Source organism: Oryzias latipes, chromosome 24, assembly GCF_002234675.1.
Source record: "Oryzias latipes chromosome 24, ASM223467v1".
In the NCBI taxonomy this organism is placed as follows: Eukaryota; Metazoa; Chordata; class Actinopteri; order Beloniformes; family Adrianichthyidae; genus Oryzias; species Oryzias latipes.
The window spans coordinates 576,355-597,855 of NC_019882.2; the positions used below are offsets into that span (position 1 = coordinate 576,355).

The following is a 21,501-nucleotide window of genomic DNA, read 5'->3' on the forward strand; positions in this document are numbered from 1 at the left end:
CCTGGTGGCTGAAACAACAAAGCATGAAGATCAAGACGGGGAGAAGAGGAGACACCTGAGAGGAGGAGGGGGGAAGAGAGGAGACGAAGGGGGGGCAGGAACATGACAATGGAAACGAAGATATTTCAAAATAAAAGATGACAGGAAGCAGAACGACGGAATAGAAAAAGAAAAAAAGTCAAATTGAAGGAAAAGAAACTTTCACCTGCAGAGATCACCTGTGTGGGCGGAGCTACAGGCTGGGAGCCGAAGGTAAGGGGGTCTGGAGGATTGACTTTAGTGTCTGAACCAATCAGATTCAAACCTGAAAGGAGGGAAGTCTATGAAGAACAGAGCGAGGAGAGTTTCTGCGTCCGTTTGGAAATGGGCCGTAATCGCCATCCACAGCTGGCAGAGCCTCTCCATTAGGAGGTCAATAACAGGATCCGCCCGCCGCTTTCAGAGACAGAGGTTCAAATCCAGAGGCGTCCAGAAACAGCAGAACCCCCTGAGCATGCGTCTCCTCGTGTTCTCTACAGCAGCTCAGGAACAATGCAGGTTCTGTCCTGACGGAACACGGGACTTCTGCTCGCTCACCGTTAAGGTGACAGGTCATCCAATCAGACAGCAGCGGACCAGACAGTTTCTGACCTCAAAAACCAGAAGAACTTATTATTATTTCATTTCCTAACTAGATCTTCCTCCATTTTTACAGTGAGAACAGAGAACACTGAAAGGAACAGCCAGCTGAGACAATAATGATGGATCGGATGTTTGTGACGCTCCAGACGCTCAGCGTCCTTCCAGTGTGTCCACCATTCATCCCTACTTGGTGAGGGTAACTACTGATGCACCACAGCCGCCCCGGGGCAGACAGACACGGTTCACGCCTACAGCCCCTCTGAGCATCACCAGGGCACCAGTGGAGCCATGCTGGAGGCCGGGGGGGGGGGTCTGTCCCAAGGACACAACAGCAGTTTACTGGGGGGAGTGGGGATCGAACCGCCGACCCTTCGATCATTGGATGACCTGCTCAACCGCCTGAGCCACTGCCGCCACACAAGTCCGCGTTTGGGAAGAAGACACAGACCAGAGAACAGAAACATTTCTATGCAGATGAAGCTCTGCTCTGGAAGCATCTGCATCCACAGCTCAGGTCACACAGGAACAGAAGCTCCGCCTCCTTTCTAAAGTTTGCTCGTTAGTCTCTCAGCAGTTCTGCCTCGTTATCCCGGAGCTGCAGAGAAGTCAGACGGAGCAAAGCAGCAGAACGCAGATGCACTGATGTTTGATCCTGTTCCTGCCCCCCCCTAACATTAATGTTTTTGGATTGTCGCTGGATTAGTCACAGCAGAATCTCGGAGCACAGCTGTCATGGCTGCAGGCGAGTCAGCGATCCAGGATTTATCTCTGATCCCGATCTGAGTTAGAAACCGCAGCAGCAACATAACAGCAGCAGAACAGCAGCAGAACAGCAGCAGCAGCAGCGGTGCTTCCTGCTGCTGCAACAACGTCAGAGTGTTGCTACGTGCATGCCATGTGAATGTGCTGGCACATGTGCATGTGTGCACGAGACTCTCTCTTTCAATTGTAAAGTTTTTGCGTTTTCTTGAATTATCTCGTCTCCTTAAAAACTGGATTGTCATTGGTGTGGGGGTGCGTGGTGGGGGGGTGGGGTGGTGGTCTGGCTTGGCTTGGGGGGGTGGTCCCTTTGCCTGTGCTGGGGGGGGTTGGCGGGGGGCCCTGCTCGGGGGGGGGGGGGGGGGGGCAGCGGCGCCGGATGGGCTGCCCATCTGCACCTGGGGCTGGGATCGGCCCTTCCCTGGCTCTGGGACGGGACGGGACAACCCTCTCGGGGCCCCCGGTCGCTCTGGGTGTCACCCGCTTCGGCTGCGGGGTCTGGGGTGGGGTGGGGTGGGGGGCTTGTCGGCCCTGTCCTGTGGGGGGGCGTTCTGGGGGGGAGGGGGGGCCCATTATTGGTACGGGTCGGGGGGGCTAACGGGTCGGGGTCTCCGCTGAGGCAATCAGTGGCTGCCTCGGCCGGTTGCCCTCCTCGGTCCTGTCGAGGCCTGACCAGAGCTCCTCTAGGGCCGGCGTCTGGGGGTGGGGGCCTGGGCTTGCTCCGGGGGGGGCGACGCTTTCTGGCTCCTCTCTCTCTGTGTGGGGTGGGTGGTGAGACGTGACGAAGACCTGACGAAGACGTAACGAAGACGTGAGGAAAACGCGAGGAAGACGTGAGGAAGACCTGACGAAGACCTGACGAAGACGTGAGGAAGACGTGACGAAGACGTGACGTAGACGTGATGAAGATGTGACAAAGAAGTGACGAAGACGTGAGGAAGACGTAACGAAGACGTAACGCAGGCGTGACGAAGACGTGAGGAAGACGTGAGGAAGACCTGATGAAGACGTGAGGAAGACGTGACGAAGACGTGACAAAGACCTGACGAAGACGTGAGGAAGACGTGACGAAGACCTGATGAACACGTGAGGAAGACGTGACGAAGACGTGAGGAAGACCTGATGAAGACCTGACGAAGACCTGACGAAGACGTGACGAAGACCTGATGAACACGTGAGGAAGACGTGAGGAACACGTGACGAAGACGTGACGAAGACTTGACGAAGACGTGACTGAGACGTGACGAAGATCTGACGAAGACGTAACGAAGACGTGAGGAAAACGTGAGGAAGACGTGACTGAGACGTGACGAAGACGTGACGAAGACGTGACTGAGACGTGAGGAATACGTGAAGAAGACGTGAGGAAGACGTGACGCAGAAGTGAGGAAGACATGACGAAGGCGTGACGAAGGCGTGACGAAGACGTGACGAAGACGTGACGAAGACATGAGGAAGACGTGACGAAGACGTGACGCAGACGTGAGGAAGACATGACGGAGACGTGACGAAGAAGTGACGAAGACGTGACTGAGACGTGGCGAAGACGTGAGGAAGACGTGACGAAGACGTGACGAAGACGTGACGAAGACATGAGGAAGACGTGACGCAGACGTGAGGAAGACATGACGAAGACGTGACGAAGACGTGACGAAGACGTGACGAAGACGTGACTGAGACGTGACGGACACGTGAGTAAGACATGACGAAGACGTGACGAAGACGTGAGGAAGACGTGACTGAGACGTGACGAAGACGTGAGGAATACGTGACGAAGACGTAAGGAAGACGTGACAAAGACGTGAGGAAGACGTAACGAAGACGTGAGGAAGACGTGACAAAGATGTGATGAAGACGTGAGGAAGACATGACGAAGACGTGACGAGGACGTGAGGAAGACGTGAGGAAGACGTGACGAAGACCTGACGAAGACGTGAGGAAGACGTGACGAAGACGTGACGAAGACGTGACGTAGACGTGATGAAGATGTGACGAAGACGTGACGAAGACGTGAGGAAGACGTGAGGAAGACCTGATGAACACGTGAGGAAGACGTGAGGAAGACGTGACGAAGACGTGAGGAAGACCTGATGAAGACCTGACGAAGACCTGACGAAGACGTGACGAAGACCTGATGAACACGTGAGGAAGACGTGAGGAACACGTGACGAAGACTTGACGAAGACGTGACGAAGACGTGACGAAGACCTGACAAAGACGTGAGGAAGACCTGACGAAGACCTGACGAAGACCTGACGAAGACGTGACGAAGACGTAAGGAAGACGTGACGTAGACGTGACGAAGACGTGAGGAAGACGTGACGTAGACGTGACGAAGACGTAAGGAAGACGTGACGTAGACGTGACGAAGACGTGAGGAAGACGTGAGGAAGACGTGAAGAAGACGTGACGAAGACGTGACGAAGACCTGACGAAGACCTGATGAAGACCTGACGAAGACGTGACGAAGACCTGACAAAGACGTGAGGAAGATGTGAGGAAGACCTGATGAAGACGTGAGGAAGACGTGAGGAAGACGTGACGAAGACGTGACAAAGACCTGACGAAGACGTGAGGAAGACGTGAGGAAGACCTAATGAAGACGTGGGGAAGACGTGACGAAGACGTGAGGAAGACCTGATGAATACCTGACGAAGACCTGACGAAGACCTGATGAACACGTGAGGAAGACGTGAGGAAGACGTGACGAAGACGTGACGAAGACCTGATGAAGACCTGACGAAGACGTGAACAAGACGTGACGAAGACGTCACGAAGACGTGACGAAGGCCTGACGAAGACGTGAGGAAGACCTGACGAAGACCTGACGAAGACGTGAACAAGACGTGACGAAGACGTGACGAAGACGTGACGAAGGCCTGACGAAGACGTGAGGAAGACCTGACGAAGACCTGACGAAGACCTGACGAAGACATGACGAAGACGTGACGAAGACGTGACGAAGACCTGACGAAGACGTGACGAAGACGTGATGAAGACGTGACGAAGACGTGGCGAAGACGTAAGGAAGACGTGACGAAGACGTGACGAAGACGTGACGAATACGTAAGGAAGACGTGACGAAGACGTGACCAAGATGTGATGAAGACGTAAGGAAGACGTGACGAAGACGTGACGAAGACGTAAGGAAGATGTGACGAAGACGTGACGAAGACGTAAGGAAGACGTGACGAAGACGTGACCAAGATGTGATGAAGATGTAAGGAAAACGTGACGAAGACGTGACAAAGACGTGACGAAGATTTAAGGAAGACGTGACGAAGACGTGACGAAGACGTAAGGAAGACGTGACGAAGACGTAAGGAAGACGTGAGGAAGACGTGAGGAAGACGTGAGGAAGACGTGAGGAAAACGTGACGAAGACGTGATGAAGACGTAAGGAAGACGTGACGAAGACGTAAGGAAGACGTGAGGAAGACGTGAGGAAGACGTAAGGAAGACATGACGAAGACGTAAGGAAGACGTGACGTAGACCTGACGAAGACGTGAGGAAGACGTGACGAAGACGTGACGAAGACCTGACGAAGACGTGACGAAGACGTGATGAAGACGTGACGAAGACGTGGCGAAGACGTAAGGAAGACGTGAGGAAGACGTGACCAAGATGTGATGAAGACGTAAGGAAGACGTGACGAAGACGTGACGAAGACGTAAGGAAGATGTGACGAAGACGTGACGAAGACGTAAGGAAGACGTGACGAAGACGTGACCAAGATGTGATGAAGATGTAAGGAAGACGTGACGAAGACGTGACGAAGATTTAAGGAAGACGTGACGAATACGTGACGAAGACGTAAGGAAGACGTGACGAAGACGTGAGGAAGACGTGAGGAAGACGTGAGGAAGACGTGAGGAAGACGTGCCATCTGTTTCTAAAACAGGCGGCAGGGGAAGATCTGCGCTGCGTCCTCTTCAGCTGAGGGATCGGGATCACGAGCTCAAACAAATGCATCTGAACATGAACAAGCGTGTAGCGACCACTCCACATGGACACTAACCGGGCCTCTGCGTGTGCGCACGTGTGCACGCTTGTGAGTTTGACAGCTGTCACTCATCCTGGTAGCTGAAGATACCCGAGATCGCAGCTGATAGGTCACCTGTCCAGGTGTGTTGTTCTGTCCGTTACTCCAAAGGACACGCCCCTCAAGCCCGTTCCACATATAGAGCAGGTTCCTGGCCAAGGTTCTGGTTCTGGTCCATGTGACTTTGCCTGCAGACTCTAAACATGGAGCTTGATGAATGCAGGCCGTTTAAATCTGACCTCTGACCCCGCGGTTTGCTGTGGACCTCCACAGGATGTGAGCTCGTGACCTCTGACCTCAGAGTGTAGTCAGCAGAGCTGAGATGAAGCCTGGAGGCTCTGCGGGGATCAGCAGAGGACTGCGTTGCATATTCATGCTGCAGTTCAACAGTTAAGAGCGGAGATGAAGGCGCCCACTGCAGCACAGCATGGGGGCGGGGGGCAGATAAACGCAGAAACATGGAAATTTCCTGACAAATTTCTGACGTCCTTCCTGCTGCACAGGAAAGTTTTCAGCCAGTTTGATAACAGTCCCAAAAAGAAGCCCCAGCTGCCAGAGAGAACGCAGCACAACGGACGGCCGCTCCACCACAGCGGTTCAGGTTCAGTGTGTGTAACGTTTTGTGTCTCTGTTGTGTTGACTGCAGCTTTGGACAGCGGCGTTTGGGTTTAGCTGCAGATCCTGATGGTACCCCCCCATGAATGACCCTAAAACCTGCGAGGGGATTTAAGGAGGAATGATTTAAGGTGGAATGAACAGAAACGTTTCCAGCGTCAGCAGATTCCAGAAAATGTCACTTTTCCAGCAAAGGTTTGATGCAGAAGAGTTCAGATGGTTGATGCCAGGACCCGTAGAAGCTAAACGGGTCACTAACGGGTTGGTTCTGCAGAGGTCCAGCTCTCCTTCATGCTGATGTTCCACAACAACACCTGGAACCACCACAGTTGTGTTTTTACCTCCTGGTTCCTTCAGCGTTGGTCCGACCCAAACAGAACTACAGATCCGTCTCCTTTAGAAAAAGTTCCATTTCCGTTTCCAGCTTCTGCTTTCATCAGCAGGAAGTCTTCGTCCTTCGTCCTCCTCGGTTCTGACGTCACTCATCCCAGCCTGCATCTAAAACTGAACGAGGAGGATCTGAAAGTGGGAGGAGTCTGATTTGAAACGGACAAGAGGCTGCGTTTTTATTTTTGTTGGAGAGCGTTTCCCTGCAGACCAGACCATCTGGATCTGCTCGCTGCTGCAGGGTCGACCGCTCTGCCCGACTAATCCGGACCGGCTTCCCAGCGGACCGCAGTTTGGAGAACGTTTACCTCCAAGCTGCTCAGAATTCCTCACCTTGTTCCCAAAACATCCTGGAGAATAAAAATGCAGAGCAGACGCTGCAACAGCCTCTGCAGGAGAAGCAGAGCTAGAGAGCAAACGTGACGGTCTGCACTCTGTAACACACACACACACACACGCAGAAACACACGCAGTAACACACACACGCAGTAACACACACACAAACACACACACACGCAGAAACACACACACAAACACACACACACACACACACACACACACACACAGACACGCAGAAACACACACACACACGCAGTAACACACACACGCAGTAACACACACACAAACACACACCCACACACACGCACGCAGAAACACGCAGAAACACACACACACACGCAGTAACACACACACACGCAGTAACACACACACAAACACACACCCACACACACGCACGCAGAAACACGCAGAAACACACACACACACGCAGTAACACACACACACGCAGTAACACACACACAAACACACCCACTCATACGCAGAAACACACACACGCAGAAACAAACACACGCGCAGAAACACACACACGCAGTAACACACACACACACGCAGTAACACACACACAAACACAGACACACAACCACACACACGCAGAAACACACACACGCAGTAACACACACACAAACACACACGCAGTAACACACACAATCACACACATACACACTCACACAGAGACACACCTATGCACACACACACACACACACACACACACACACAGACACACACACACGCAGTAACACACACAGTAAACACACACACACACACGCAGAAACACACACACGCAGAAACACCCACACACACGCAGAAACACACACACGCAGTAACACGCACACACACACACACCCACACACCCAGACACACACACACAGTAACACACACACAAACACACACACACGCAGTAACACACATACGCAGTAACACACACACAAACATACACACTCACACAGAGACACACCTATGCACACACACACACACACACACAAACACAGACAGACACTCACACACCATCAGTGGACCTGCTTTAACATTTACACGGTGACTCCTCCCCCTTCTTTTGGCAGGGGGAGGAGTCTGGCCGTGAAGATGCCAGTGATGAGAGACCACGTCCTTCTGTCCGTCTCTGTCAGACATGAGGTTCTCCGCCGTCTTCACCTCATTAGACACGTTTAAGCCGAGGGAGCTCTGGACTCTGTCCTGAAGAACCTGCAGTGGTTTGCTGGTCCAGAGGGAAACTGGGACCAGTCAGAGACTGTTTGCAGTCGTGAAGAGACACATCAGTGGGAAAAAACCATCTTCTCTGTGTGCCAGACTGTAAATATGAAGAAATGTCTGCTTTACTCTGAGGACACGCCTTCATGTTCACAGAACACGAGCACGAGCCTAAGGTGCACGTTAACTTGAGAAAAAAGCTGCAGATGTCAACAAATGTCCCCATTCAAACTATTACAAGAAAGAAACTCAGCCAAACTGTTGGTTTGGTTTCTGCTGCATCCATCAACCTGATCAGTCTGGCTGAAAACGGATGAATCAAAGCATCGATAAACGCTGGAACGCCTGCGTTTCCTCTGCAGTGCTGCTCGGAGCTGCAGCACGTTTCCTCTGAGGAGGACGGAGCTGAAACTCCAGAGATGCTCCAACGGATGGAAGACGGACGACAGCGAAAAGATGCAGCGGAACCAGTTTATTGACAGAAAGACAGAGCATAAATCTGGAATCATTTAGAAACATGACAATATGTCAATGTTGGTCCATCTCTACAGTCCCTTTGTTCTCTGGACTCCACCTTCCTCCTTCCTCCACCTTCCTCCACCTTCCTACTCCTTCCTCCTCCTTCCTCCTCCTTCTTCCTCCTTCCTCCACCTTCCTCCTCCTTCCTCCACCTTCCTCCTCCTTCCTCCACCTTCCTCCTCCTTCCTCCTCCTTCCTCCACCTTCCTCCACCTTCCTTCTCCTTCCTCCTCCTTCCTCCACCTTCCTTCCTCCACCTTCCTCCCCCTTCCTCCCCCTTCCTCCCCCTTCCTCCTCCTTCCTCCACCTTCCTCCTCCTTCCTCCACCTTCCTCCACCTTCCTTCACCTTCTTCCTCCTTCCTCCACCTTCCTCCTTCCTCCACCTTCCTCCTCCTTCCTCCACCTTCCTCCTCCTTCCTCCCCCTTCCTCCCCCTTCCTCCACCTTCCTCCTCCTTCTTCCCCCTTCCTCCACCTTCCTCCTCCTTCCTCCACCTTCCTCCACCTTCCTCCTCCTTCCTCCACCTTCCTCCTCCTTCCTCCCCCTTCCTCCACCTTCCTCCTCCTTCCTCCTCCTTCCTCCACCTTCCTCCACCTTCCTCCTCCTTCCTCCACCTTCCTCCTCCTTCCTCCACCTTCCTCCTCCTTCCTCCTCCTTCTTCCACCTTCCTCCTCCTTCCTTCTCCTTCCTCCACCTTCCTTCACCTTCCTCCTCCTTCCTCCACCTTCCTCCTCCTTCCTCCACCTTCCTCCTCCTTCCTCCACCTTCCTCCTCCACCTTCCTCCACCTTCCTCCCCCTTCCTCCACCTTCCTCCTCCTTCCTCCACCTTCCTCCTCCTTCCTCCTCCTTCCTCCTCCTTCCTCCACCTTCCTCCACCTTCCTTCACCTTCCTCCTCCTTCCTCCACCTTCCTCCTCCTTCCTCCTCCTTCCTCCTCCTTCCTCCACCTTCCTCCACCTTCCTCCTCCTTCCTCCACCTTCCTCCTCCTTCCTCCACCTTCCTCCTCCACCTTCCTCCACCTTCCTCCCCCTTCCTCCTCCTTCCTCCACCTTCCTCCTCCTTCCTCCACCTTCCTCCACCTTCCTCCTCCTTCCTCCACCTTCCTCCACCTTCCTCCTCCTTCCTCCACCTTCCTCCTCCTTCCTCCACCTTCCTCCTCCACCTTCCTCCACCTTCCTCCCCCTTCCTCCTCCTTCCTCCACCTTCCTCCTCCTTCCTCCACCTTCCTCCACCTTCCTCCTCCTTCCTCCTCCTTCCTCCACCTTCCTCCTCCTTCCTCCTCCTTCCTCCTCCTTCCTCCTCCTTCCTCCACCTTCCTCCTCCTTCCTCCACCTTCCTCCTCCTTCCTCCTCCTTCCTCCACCTTCCTCCTCCTTCCTCCACCTTCCTCCTCCTTCCTCCACCTTCCTCCTCCTTCCTCCTCCTTCCTCCACCTTCCTCCACCTTCCTCCTCCTTCCTCCTCCTTCCTCCACCTCTTTTCTTTCTCCATCTTTCCCGTCTTCCTCTCAGCAGATCGATGGTTCAATCCAAAAAGAATCAAGGACATTATTTTATATTTCTGCAGCAGAGCGCGCACGTCAGCTCACAAACTCATCACAGACTCATTCCACCTTAAAATAACTCAGCGTTTTTCATTTCACCTTAAAAACAAAACGGATAAAGCAACAGTCAGAGGAGGAGACAGGAAAACTACTAGAGAAGGTAATTCAGACCAGTGCAGCTAGACTACACACACACATATGCACACACACACATACACACAAACATACACACACACATGCACACATATACACACACACATACACATATATATGCACAGACATATGCACACAGACACACACATTCTGGAACACACACTGACACTGGTGTTCAGATGCTTTTCAGGTCTTAGACTTTCAGCAGCTTCAAACAGAGCAGCATGCTTACAGTCATTTCATGATGTCATTTCCTGTTAGGTCATGTGACCTGTGTGGTGATCCAGTGGAGTCCAGCAGCACAACAGTTGTCTTTTATTTCAGAGCTTCTGTTTTTTCCTGAAGAGGAAATCTGAACTTCAGCACCACAGACAGCTCCGCCCCCAACCAACAGCTGACAGGTGATGATGTCATCATCCGCAGCATTCTATATTTATATCTGATAATAGGTTTGATGGCAGCGACACGTTTGTTCATCTTCATCAGCTTCAGACTTGATGGAACATAATCAGATTATCTGACTGCAGATAATCTGATTATGTTGGGCCGTTCACAGAAAAACGTGGCATCATTACCTGACGTAAACAAAAACATGCTGTTGCCGGGACTCACCTGACAGAACCAAGCCTACGAGTTAATCTATGCTAACTGCTGTGAAGCGCCCCCTAGTGGCGCAAACAGAACACGCTAAGTGATCTGAATCAATTCCTCGCTTCAACATTTCCCTCGTCTTCCGATGAATCTATCAGGGATGACGGGGGGGTTAGTGTCCTCCCCGGGAACACTGAGCTACAGCTGACCGAATGAGAGGCATCGGTCGTTTTGGGGGGGGCACCAAGGAGTGATCGTTCAGCATGAGAGGTCAAAGAGCAGAGAACATTCATCACAGCATGAGAACGTCTGGAGGAACCGCCAGGCTGCTGAAGAACAGACTCCACCCAGACTGACGGCGCCCCATCCTCGCCCCACCAAACAGCTGCTCCGCCTGATTCCTGAAGAACGTCTCTGTTCATCCAAAAAACTCGTCAAAAGCGTCAGAACTGACATCACAACTCCTGGATAGTTTAACAGCTGGTTTGAAAAAACAGCAATAACTAAAATCATCATTTAGAAAACGTAGAATTAAACCACTTTTATGTTTGAATGTTTAAGGACTGAGAGTTGATTGACAGCTCAGCTTCCATCTGGAAACAGGAAACGGCCCGGCTCAGAGGAGACCGACGACGACAGGAAGGACCGGGGTAGCCCCGCCCCCCTCTGTCAAAGTTCATTCAAACTTTTCTCCTCCTCCTACAAAGTTTCCGTCCTAAAAGAGTCCAGACTTTCCTGAAGCTACGAAGCATCCGAGCAAAAACTGACGTGTTTCTTTTTTCAGTAAAAACTGCAGGCGTGACGCAGCTTCTGCTTCTCCACAGCTTCCTAACGTTTGCAGTTTTTGGACAACAGGCTGCTATCAGACCCCCCCCCTCAATGGTAGACACAAGTGTCATGCACAGAGTGCCCCCCCCCCCCCCCTTAGACTCAGCTGTGGCGGCGCCGAAAACTCATTTCCCTCCAGCGTTGTCCAGCAGCCGCGGAGGACAGAGTAACAATAACTGCAGCTGTGATGAAGGTGAAAGGAATCATCTCAGCCACATGTGTGCATTGTGCCATTCAGGGGGGGGGGGGGGGGGGGGGGGGCGCGTCATTGTGTGCAGCTGAACAGAATCTGGGTCTCTGCCAAACACCCCAACTGGGACAAACTTTGGAAAAGATTTTCTTTGGGGCGTCAAAACCTTTCACTGATAAAGACCTTTTTTAACGAGTCGGATTCCCTTAACGAGCTGGTTCTGTTGTCTCCCTTAAATGAGCAGGTTCTGCTGTCTCCCTTAACGAGCCGGTTCTGTTGTCTCCCTTAAATGAGCAGGTTCTGCTGTCTCCCTTAACGAGCCGGTTCTGCTGGCTCCCTTAACGATCTGGTTCTGCTGACTCCCTTAACGAGCCGGTTCTGCTGACTCCCTTAACGAGCCGGTTCTGCTGTCTCCCTTAACAAGCTGGTTCTGCTGACTCCCTTAAATGAGCAGGTTCTGCTGTCTCCCTTAACGAGCCGGTTCTGCTGTCTCCCTTCATTAACGAGCCAGTTCTGCTGACTCCCTTAACGAGCCGGTTCTGCTGTCTCCCTTCATTAACGAGCCAGTTCTGCTGACTCCCTTAACGAGCCGGTTCTGCTGTCTCCCTTCATTAACGAGCCGGTTCTGCTGTCTCCCTTCATTAACGAGCCAGTTCTGCTGACTCCCTTAACGAGCTGGTTCTGTTGTCTCCCTTAAATGAGCAGGTTCTGCTGTCTGCCTTAACGAGCCGGTTCTGTTGTCTCCCTTAAATGAGCAGGTTCTGCTGTCTCCCTTAACGAGCCGGTTCTGCTGGCTCCCTTAACGATCTGGTTCTGCTGACTCCCTTAACGAGCCGGTTCTGCTGACTCCCTTAACGAGCCGGTTCTGCTGACTCCCTTAATGAGCCGGTTCTGCTGTCTCCCTTAACAAGCTGGTTCTGCTGACTCCCTTAAATGAGCAGGTTCTGCTGTCTCCCTTAACGAGCCGGTTCTGCTGTCTCCCTTCATTAACGAGCCAGTTCTGCTGACTCCCTTAACGAGCCGGTTCTGCTGTCTCCCTTCATTAACGAGCCAGTTCTGCTGACTCCCTTAACGAGCCGGTTCTGCTGTCTCCCTTCATTAACGAGCCAGTTCTGCTGACTCCCTTAACGAGCCGGTTCTGCTGACTCCCTTAACGAGCCGGTTCTGCTGACTCCCTTAACGAGCCGGTTCTGCTGTCTCCCTTAACAAGCTGGTTCTGCTGACTCCCTTAACGAGCCGGTTCTGCTGTCTCCCTTCATTAACGAGCCGGTTCTGTTGTCTCCCTTAAATGAGCAGGTTCTGCTGTCTCCCTTAACGAGCCGGTTCTGCTGGCTCCTTTAACGAGCCGGTTCTGCTGACTCCCTTAACGAGCCGGTTCTGCTGGCTCCCTTAACGAGCCGGTTCTGCTGGCTCCCTTAACGAGCAGGTTCTGCTGTCTCCCTTAACGAGCCGGTTCTGCTGGCTCCTTTAACGAGACGGTTCTGCTAACTCCCTTAACGAGCCGGTTCTGCTGACTCCCTTAACGAGCCGGTTCTGCTGGCTCCTTTAACGAGCCGGTTCTGCTGACTCCCTTAACGAGCCGGTTCTGCTGGCTCCCTTAACGAGCCGGTTCTGCTGTCTCCCTTCATTAACGAGCCGGTTCTGCTCACTCCCTTAACGAGCCGGTTCTGCTCACTCCCTTAACGAGCCGGTTCTGCTGACTCCCTTAACGAGCCGGTTCTGCTGACTCCCTTAACGAGCCGGTTCTGCTGTCTCCCTTAACGAGCCGGTTCTGCTGTCTCCCTTCATTAACGAGCCGGTTCTGCTGTCTCCCTTCATTAACGAGCCGGTTCTGCTGGCTCCCTTAACGAGCCGGTTCTGCTGACTCCCTTAACGAGCCGGTTCTGCTGGCTCCCTTAACGAGCCGGTTCTGCTGTCTCCCTTCATTAACGAGCCGGTTTTGCTGTCTCCCTTCATTAACGAGACGGTTCTGCTGACTCCCTTAACGAGCCGGTTCTGCTCACTCCCTTAACGAGCCGGTTCTGCTCACTCCCTTAACGAGCCGGTTCTGCTGACTCCCTTAACGAGCCGGTTCTGCTGACTCCCTTAACGAGCCGGTTCTGCTGTCTCCCTTAACGAGCCGGTTCTGCTGTCTCCCTTAACGAGCCGGTTCTGCTGTCTCCCTTCATTAACGAGCCGGTTCTGCTGACTCCCTTAACGAGCCGGTTCTGCTGGCTCCCTTAACGAGCCGGTTCTGCTGTCTCCCTTCATTAACGAGCCGGTTCTGCTGTCTCCCTTCATTAACGAGCCGGTTCTGCTGGCTCCCTTAACGAGCCGGTTCTGCTGACTCCCTTAACGAGCCGGTTCTGCTGGCTCCCTTAACGAGCCGGTTCTGCTGTCTCCCTTCATTAACGAGCCGGTTCTGCTGTCTCCCTTCATTAACGAGCCGGTTCTGCTGTCTCCCTTCATTAACGAGCCAGTTCTGCTGACTCCCTTAACGAGCCGGTTCTGCTGTCTCCCTTAACAAGCTGGTTCTGCTGACTCCCTTAACGAGCCGGTTCTGCTGTCTCCCTTCATTAACGAGCCAGTTCTGCTGACTCCCTTAACGAGCCGGTTCTGCTCACTCCCTTAACGAGCCGGTTCTGCTCACTCCCTTGACGAGCCGGTTCTGCTGACTCCCTTAACGAGCCGGTTCTGCTGGCTCCCTTAACGAGCCGGTTCTGCTGTCTCCCTTCATTAACGAGCCGGTTCTGCTGTCTCCCTTCATTAACGAGCCAGTTCTGCTGACTCCCTTAACGAGCCGGTTCTGCTCACTCCCTTAACGAGCCGGTTCTGCTCACTCCCTTGACGAGCCGGTTCTGCTGACTCCCTTAACGAGCCGGTTCTGCTGACTCCCTTAACGAGCCGGTTCTGCTGGCTCCCTTAACGAGCCGGTTCTGCTGTCTCCCTTCATTAACGAGCCGGTTTTGCTGTCTCCCTTCATTAACGAGACGGTTCTGCTGACTCCCTTAACGAGCCGGTTCTGCTCACTCCCTTAACGAGCCGGTTCTGCTCACTCCCTTAACGAGCCGGTTCTGCTGACTCCCTTAACGAGCCGGTTCTGCTGACTCCCTTAACGAGCCGGTTCTGCTGTCTCCCTTAACGAGCCGGTTCTGCTGTCTCCCTTAACGAGCCGGTTCTGCTCACTCCCTTAACGAGCCGGTTCTGCTGACTCCCTTAACGAGCCGGTTCTGCTGGCTCCCTTAACGAGCCGGTTCTGCTGTCTCCCTTCATTAACGAGCCGGTTTTGCTGTCTCCCTTCATTAACGAGACGGTTCTGCTGACTCCCTTAACGAGCCGGTTCTGCTCACTCCCTTAACGAGCCGGTTCTGCTCACTCCCTTAACGAGCCGGTTCTGCTGACTCCCTTAACGAGCCGGTTCTGCTGACTCCCTTAACGAGCCGGTTCTGCTGTCTCCCTTAACGAGCCGGTTCTGCTGTCTCCCTTAACGAGCCGGTTCTGCTGTCTCCCTTCATTAACGAGCCGGTTCTGCTGACTCCCTTAACGAGCCGGTTCTGCTGGCTCCCTTAACGAGCCGGTTCTGCTGTCTCCCTTCATTAACGAGCCGGTTCTGCTGTCTCCCTTCATTAACGAGCCGGTTCTGCTGGCTCCCTTAACGAGCCGGTTCTGCTGACTCCCTTAACGAGCCGGTTCTGCTGGCTCCCTTAACGAGCCGGTTCTGCTGTCTCCCTTCATTAACGAGCCGGTTCTGCTGTCTCCCTTCATTAACGAGCCGGTTCTGCTGTCTCCCTTCATTAACGAGCCAGTTCTGCTGACTCCCTTAACGAGCCGGTTCTGCTGTCTCCCTTAACAAGCTGGTTCTGCTGACTCCCTTAACGAGCCGGTTCTGCTGTCTCCCTTCATTAACGAGCCAGTTCTGCTGACTCCCTTAACGAGCCGGTTCTGCTCACTCCCTTAACGAGCCGGTTCTGCTCACTCCCTTGACGAGCCGGTTCTGCTGACTCCCTTAACGAGCCGGTTCTGCTGGCTCCCTTAACGAGCCGGTTCTGCTGTCTCCCTTCATTAACGAGCCGGTTCTGCTGTCTCCCTTCATTAACGAGCCAGTTCTGCTGACTCCCTTAACGAGCCGGTTCTGCTCACTCCCTTAACGAGCCGGTTCTGCTCACTCCCTTGACGAGCCGGTTCTGCTGACTCCCTTAACGAGCCGGTTCTGCTGACTCCCTTAACGAGCCGGTTCTGCTGGCTCCCTTAACGAGCCGGTTCTGCTGTCTCCCTTCATTAACGAGCCGGTTTTGCTGTCTCCCTTCATTAACGAGACGGTTCTGCTGACTCCCTTAACGAGCCGGTTCTGCTCACTCCCTTAACGAGCCGGTTCTGCTCACTCCCTTAACGAGCCGGTTCTGCTGACTCCCTTAACGAGCCGGTTCTGCTGACTCCCTTAACGAGCCGGTTCTGCTGTCTCCCTTAACGAGCCGGTTCTGCTGTCTCCCTTAACGAGCCGGTTCTGCTGTCTCCCTTCATTAACGAGCCGGTTCTGCTGTCTCCCTTCATTAACGAGCCGGTTCTGCTGACTCTTCAGACTGCTGTCAATAAACCAGCACAGCTCAGCAAACCCAGAGATCCCAACAAAGCCGTCCAGATTCCCTCCAGCAGAGTCAGGAAGTCCAGCTTCAGCAAACACGTGCACGCGTTTACACGTGCACAGAGGACATTCATGAATACAGCCATGTCAGCGTAAAATCAAACCAGCTAATTAATTATCCATCCAGAAACATCCGACCTCACCGTTCTTTAAATGAAGGAACCCACTGCGGGGGTGGGGGGTTAGATTTGAGTGTGTGTGGATGGGCCCCACCCTTTTTGATAAACATCTACATTGTAAAGTCATGGTGATAAACTTCCTGCAGCTTGTTGCCTCTTTTTGTTTGTAAAACAAACAAAATGTGTTTCTTGGTCATCTTCCAACTATTTTTTACCCCCTTTATCTGTCCTGCCCCCACCCCCCCGTGTCTTCAGTCCAAAAACGAAACGCTCACAGCTGTCATGAATAAAGTTTGTCCTCAGATCCAGAAGGGGTTTATACTAACAGACTCCTCCTGTGTCTACATGACCCCCAATGGTAACAGTAATGTCTGGTCACCACTAGAGGCCCCCGCTCAGCTGATAGATGACCACATACAGGAAAAAAAACAGCTGCTCTTACCTGGAACCTGCAGGAGGACAAGCAGAAGCCCCCCCGCCCCTACTTTGGGTTGGGGGGCTTTCATACCTGCTAACAAATCCCAGCAGGAAACCGTGCACGTACATGCACTGTGAGCACTTCAGCAGCTTTAGTTCTAACCAGCAGCGCTGTGAAGGCCGGTGACGGACCATGTTGACCTGCTGACCTCCAGACAGATTCCATGAGGAACATGAACTTTCTGAGAACTGACGGACGTTTGGTCATCAGAGTGTTCCTCAGAGATTCCCTGATGAAGATCCTACAGAGGAGTTTAAAAACCGACGTTTTTTTTCAGTTTAACCTAAACAACAGACGTTGTTTCATCCTGTTTCTGACTTTATGACTTTTTTTTAGACAAATGTTATCAATAAATGAATCCTGACTCCCCCACTGCATCCTGTTTCTGACGTTATTGGTTTCATCAGGACAAATTTCCATCTATCGATGAGTTTGCTGATCAGACAAACGTCAGATCAATCATATGTTCTCCAGTCAGCACCACGCGCTCTTTTCCTCGCGCACTCACCTGACTGTCGGCAGCCTCTCCCCCTCCGGCCCCCCCGGGCTCCGGTAACTTCCTCCGGCTCAGCTCCAGCAGGTAAAACAGCGCTCCCAGCCACACCAGCACTGCCGCGAGCGCCGCGAGCCTCCGCCACGCGCGCATCGTTCCCGCTCCGCCCGCGAAGAGCCGGTGGCTTCGGCCCGCGCGCCGTCACAGCTCCATAGTGAGCTCGCGGAGCTCAGAGAGCTGAATCGGCGCGAGCTCTCTGTCAACTCTGAGCGCGAGCGTCTCAAAGACACGCCTGACAGCACGTCCGCGTGCGTGCCAGGCGTTTGGGCGCGTGTGGTGACCATTCCCGGTAGTTTCCCATCAGGACCCGCGCGGGGAGGCTCGGTTCTAGTCTGACAAACAGGAAGTCCCGCTCGGTTCGGTTTGGAAGTGAGTCGCGAGGGTCTGACAGGACCCACAGTCTCAAGAGGACACCTGCGCGTGCTCGTGCGTGTTGGTACGCGCGGCAGTGGAGCCCGAGGAAAGGTGGAGGAGCGCCACCTGCCGAGTCCGGTGAGTACTGACCCGGAGAGGCTTCTCCAGAACCGAACTCTGTTCACGCATGAAAGCTGTGGTTCTCCGGAAGGTTCTGGAAGACCGACAAGCCCAGAGACCCTGACAGTAACGTTTGTGGGTCATGTTTCTATTGGCGGCCGGTTCTGTTTCTGTTCGGTTTGGTTCTGAATGTTTGACCAGAGAAAGTTACAGAAATAAAATAAAAACGTTTTAAAAAACGAGAATGAAACAACAAAAACGATCATAGTGAAAAAAATGTGAATAAAAAGTCCGTTTCACTGAACTTCCCACCGAACAGAACCTGCAGAACTGAAGCGAACCCAGAAAAACTTTTGTCTGTTTGGCTGGAGCGCCATCTAGCGTTCGTGCAGAGAACTTGCGGATTCTGGGTCAGAGTTCGGTTGACGTCCCAAAATAAACCCGAATGATGACGAACACAAACGACATCAGTCCGAATAGAAAACGTCCGTCTGTCTGGATGTGTCACATGAATAAAAAATGTTCTCAATTGTTTCTATCGCTTTGCTTTATTTTATTTATTTTTCTATCGCTTTTTGGGTTGAGATATTCAGATTGTTTCCTCAGACATGAAGAATTTAACCTTAAATGTGACCTTGCTGTTCCTCCAAAAGAGTATGCTATTGTTTTTGATGCAGTTACTTACTACTGAAATCTGTGAACTCTTTAAAGATACTGTACTTGATGAAAATATCTCCTTCTTATCTCTAAGTGACACTCCTTCTTCTTTCTCTTTGGGCTTTTCCCATCAGGGGTCGCCACAGCGAATCATCCTTTTCCACCTCACTCTATCATGAACATCTTCTACCCTAACATTAGCCAACTTCATGTCCTCTGTTAGGACATCCATATATCTCCTCTTTGGCCGTCCTCTTGCCCTCCTGCCAGGCAGCTCCATCTCCAACATCCTTCTACCAATATATCCACTATCCCTCCTCTGAACATTTCCAAACCATCTCAGTCTGGCTTCTCTGACTTTGTCGCTAACACAGGCAACATGAGCCGTCCCTTCTCTAAATCTACCAACACACAATGCAGCTCCTTCTGACCTTCTCTGTACTTTTCCAACAACATTCTCAAAGCAAAAATGGCATCAGTGGTGCTCTTACGGGGCATGAAACCATACTGCTGCTCACAGATCTCCACCTTCTTCCTAAGCCTGGCTTCCACTACTCTTTCCCACAGCTTCATTGTGTGGCTCATCAACTTTATTCCTCTATAGTTGCTGCAGTTCTGCGTGTCACCCTTGTTCTTAAAGATCGGAACCAGAATGCTTCTCCTCCATTCCTCAGGCATCTTCTCACTCTCTAGAATCCTATTGAACAACCTTGTTAGAAATTCCACTGCTGTCTCTCCTAAGCACTTCCATACCTCCACAGGTAGGTCATCAGGACCAACGGCCTTTCCGCTCTTCATCCTTTTCAGAGCCTTCCTAACCTCATCCTTTCCAATCTCTGCTACTTCCTGCTCCACAACAACCACATCTTCCTCCCTTCTTTCCCTGTCATTTTCCTCGTTCATCAGCTCCTCAAAATACTCCTTCCATCTTTTCTGTACACTCTCCTGGGTTGTTAGCACCTTTCCATCTCTGTCCTTAATCACCCTTATCTGTTGCACGTCCTTCCCATCTCTGTCTCTCTGTCTGGCTAGCCTGTACAAGTCCTTCTCTCCTTCCTTTGTGTCTAACCTGTCATATAGTTCATCGTAAGCTTTCTGTTTGGCCTTTGCCACCTCTCTCTTCACTCTACGCTGCGCTTCCTTGTACTCCTGTCTACCTTCCTCAGTCCTTTCTACATCCCACTTCCTTTTAGCCAACCTCTTCCTCTGGACGCATTCCTGTACTTCCTCATTCCACCACCAAGTCTCTTTACCGTCTTTCCTCTTTCCAGATGACACACCTAGCACCTTCCTACCTGTTTCCCTGATAATCTCTGCTGTAGTTTCCCAGTCCTCTGGAAGCTCATCCTGACCACCCAGGACCTGCTTCAACTTCTGCCTAAATTCCTCACAAGTTTCTTCATTCTGTAGCTTCCACCACTTGGTCTTCTTTTCTGTTTACCCTCTCTTCTTCTTCCTGACCTCCAGAGTCATCTTACACACCACCATGCGGTGCTGTCTGGCTACACTCTCTCCTACCACCACTTTGCAGTCATTAACCTCTCTCAAATGACCTCGTCTACATAGGATGTAGTCCACCTGAGTACTCCTACCTCCACTTCTGTATGTCACTCTATGTTCCTCTCTCTTCTGGAAGTAAGTGTTGACTACAGCCATTTCCATCCTCTTCGCAAAGTCCACCACCATCTGTCCCTCCAGATTCCTTTCCTTCACACCAAACCTGCCCATCACCTCCTCATCACCTCTGTTGCCCTCACCAACATGCCCATTAAAGTCTGCTCCAATAACAACTCTCTCTCCTCTGGGGATACTCTCTATGACCTCATCCAACTCACTCCAGAATCTCTCCTTCACTTCTAACTCACAGCCAACCTGTGGCGCATACCCACTGACTACATTCACCATCACCCCTTCAATTTCTAACTTTAGGCTCATCATCCTGTCTGAGACTCTTTTCACCTCTAGAACACTGTTTACAAACTCCCCCTTCAGAATCACACCTACCCCGTTTCTCTTCCTATCAACACCATGATAGAACAGTTTGTATCCTCCTCCAATACTACGTGCCTTGCTGCCCTTCCACCTTGTCTCCTGCACACACAGTACATCTACCTTCCTTCTCTCCATCATGTCTGCCAGCTCTCTGCCTTTCCCTGTCATTGTGCCAACGTTAAGAGTCCCTATTCTCAAACCTATGTTCCTGCCTTTTCCCTTCTCTCTCTGGCCACGGACCCTTCTGCCTCCCCTCTTTCTTCCACCAACAGTAGTCAAATTTCCACCGACACCCTGTAGGTTAACAGCATCGGTGGCGGTCGTTGTTAACCCGGGGCTCGACCGATCCGGCATGTCTAAAGTTTTGTGGATGATTCGCATGGTTATTTTGGCAATTTTTACGCCGGATGCCCTTCCTGACGCAACCCTATCTATTTATCCGGGCTTGGGACCGGCACAGAAGTAACTGGCTTGCAACCCCTGTGGCTAGATTATCTCCAAGTGACACTAATGTTGGAAAATCGTGTTTCAACTAAAGAATAACAAGATCATACCTGTTTCAGCAAAATGTCATTTCGGTTCCTCTGCTGTCTTCTACTAGAGAAATCTATTTCTGACTTGCCCTGGAAAACTTTTGGAGCCTGCATCAGAAATGACTAATTAATAACAAGATGAAAGATGTCTCCTACAAACATCTACATAGAATCTATCCCACTAATCAATACATGCTAAGATATTGGAACGACCTAACCGGGACGTCACTTTAGCGGGGAAGCAAGGTCAAGCTGCTAAAGAAGAGGCTTCATTGGAGA

General features: G+C 52.1%; 1 protein-coding gene across 1 annotated transcript in view; it reads right to left on the reverse strand.

The window, feature by feature from the left end:
• The window catches only part of LOC101163950 (polypeptide N-acetylgalactosaminyltransferase 14), a 126,121-nt gene extending 108,183 nt beyond the window's left edge, over positions 1–17,938 (reverse strand). Inside the window, exon 1 of the mRNA XM_023952946.1 lies at positions 17,522–17,938. Coding sequence (XP_023808714.1) covers positions 17,522–17,659 — 138 coding nt within the window. The 5' untranslated portion in view covers positions 17,660–17,938. The remainder of the gene's footprint in view (positions 1–17,521) is intronic.
• Between the last annotated feature and the right edge of the window lie 3,563 nt (positions 17,939–21,501).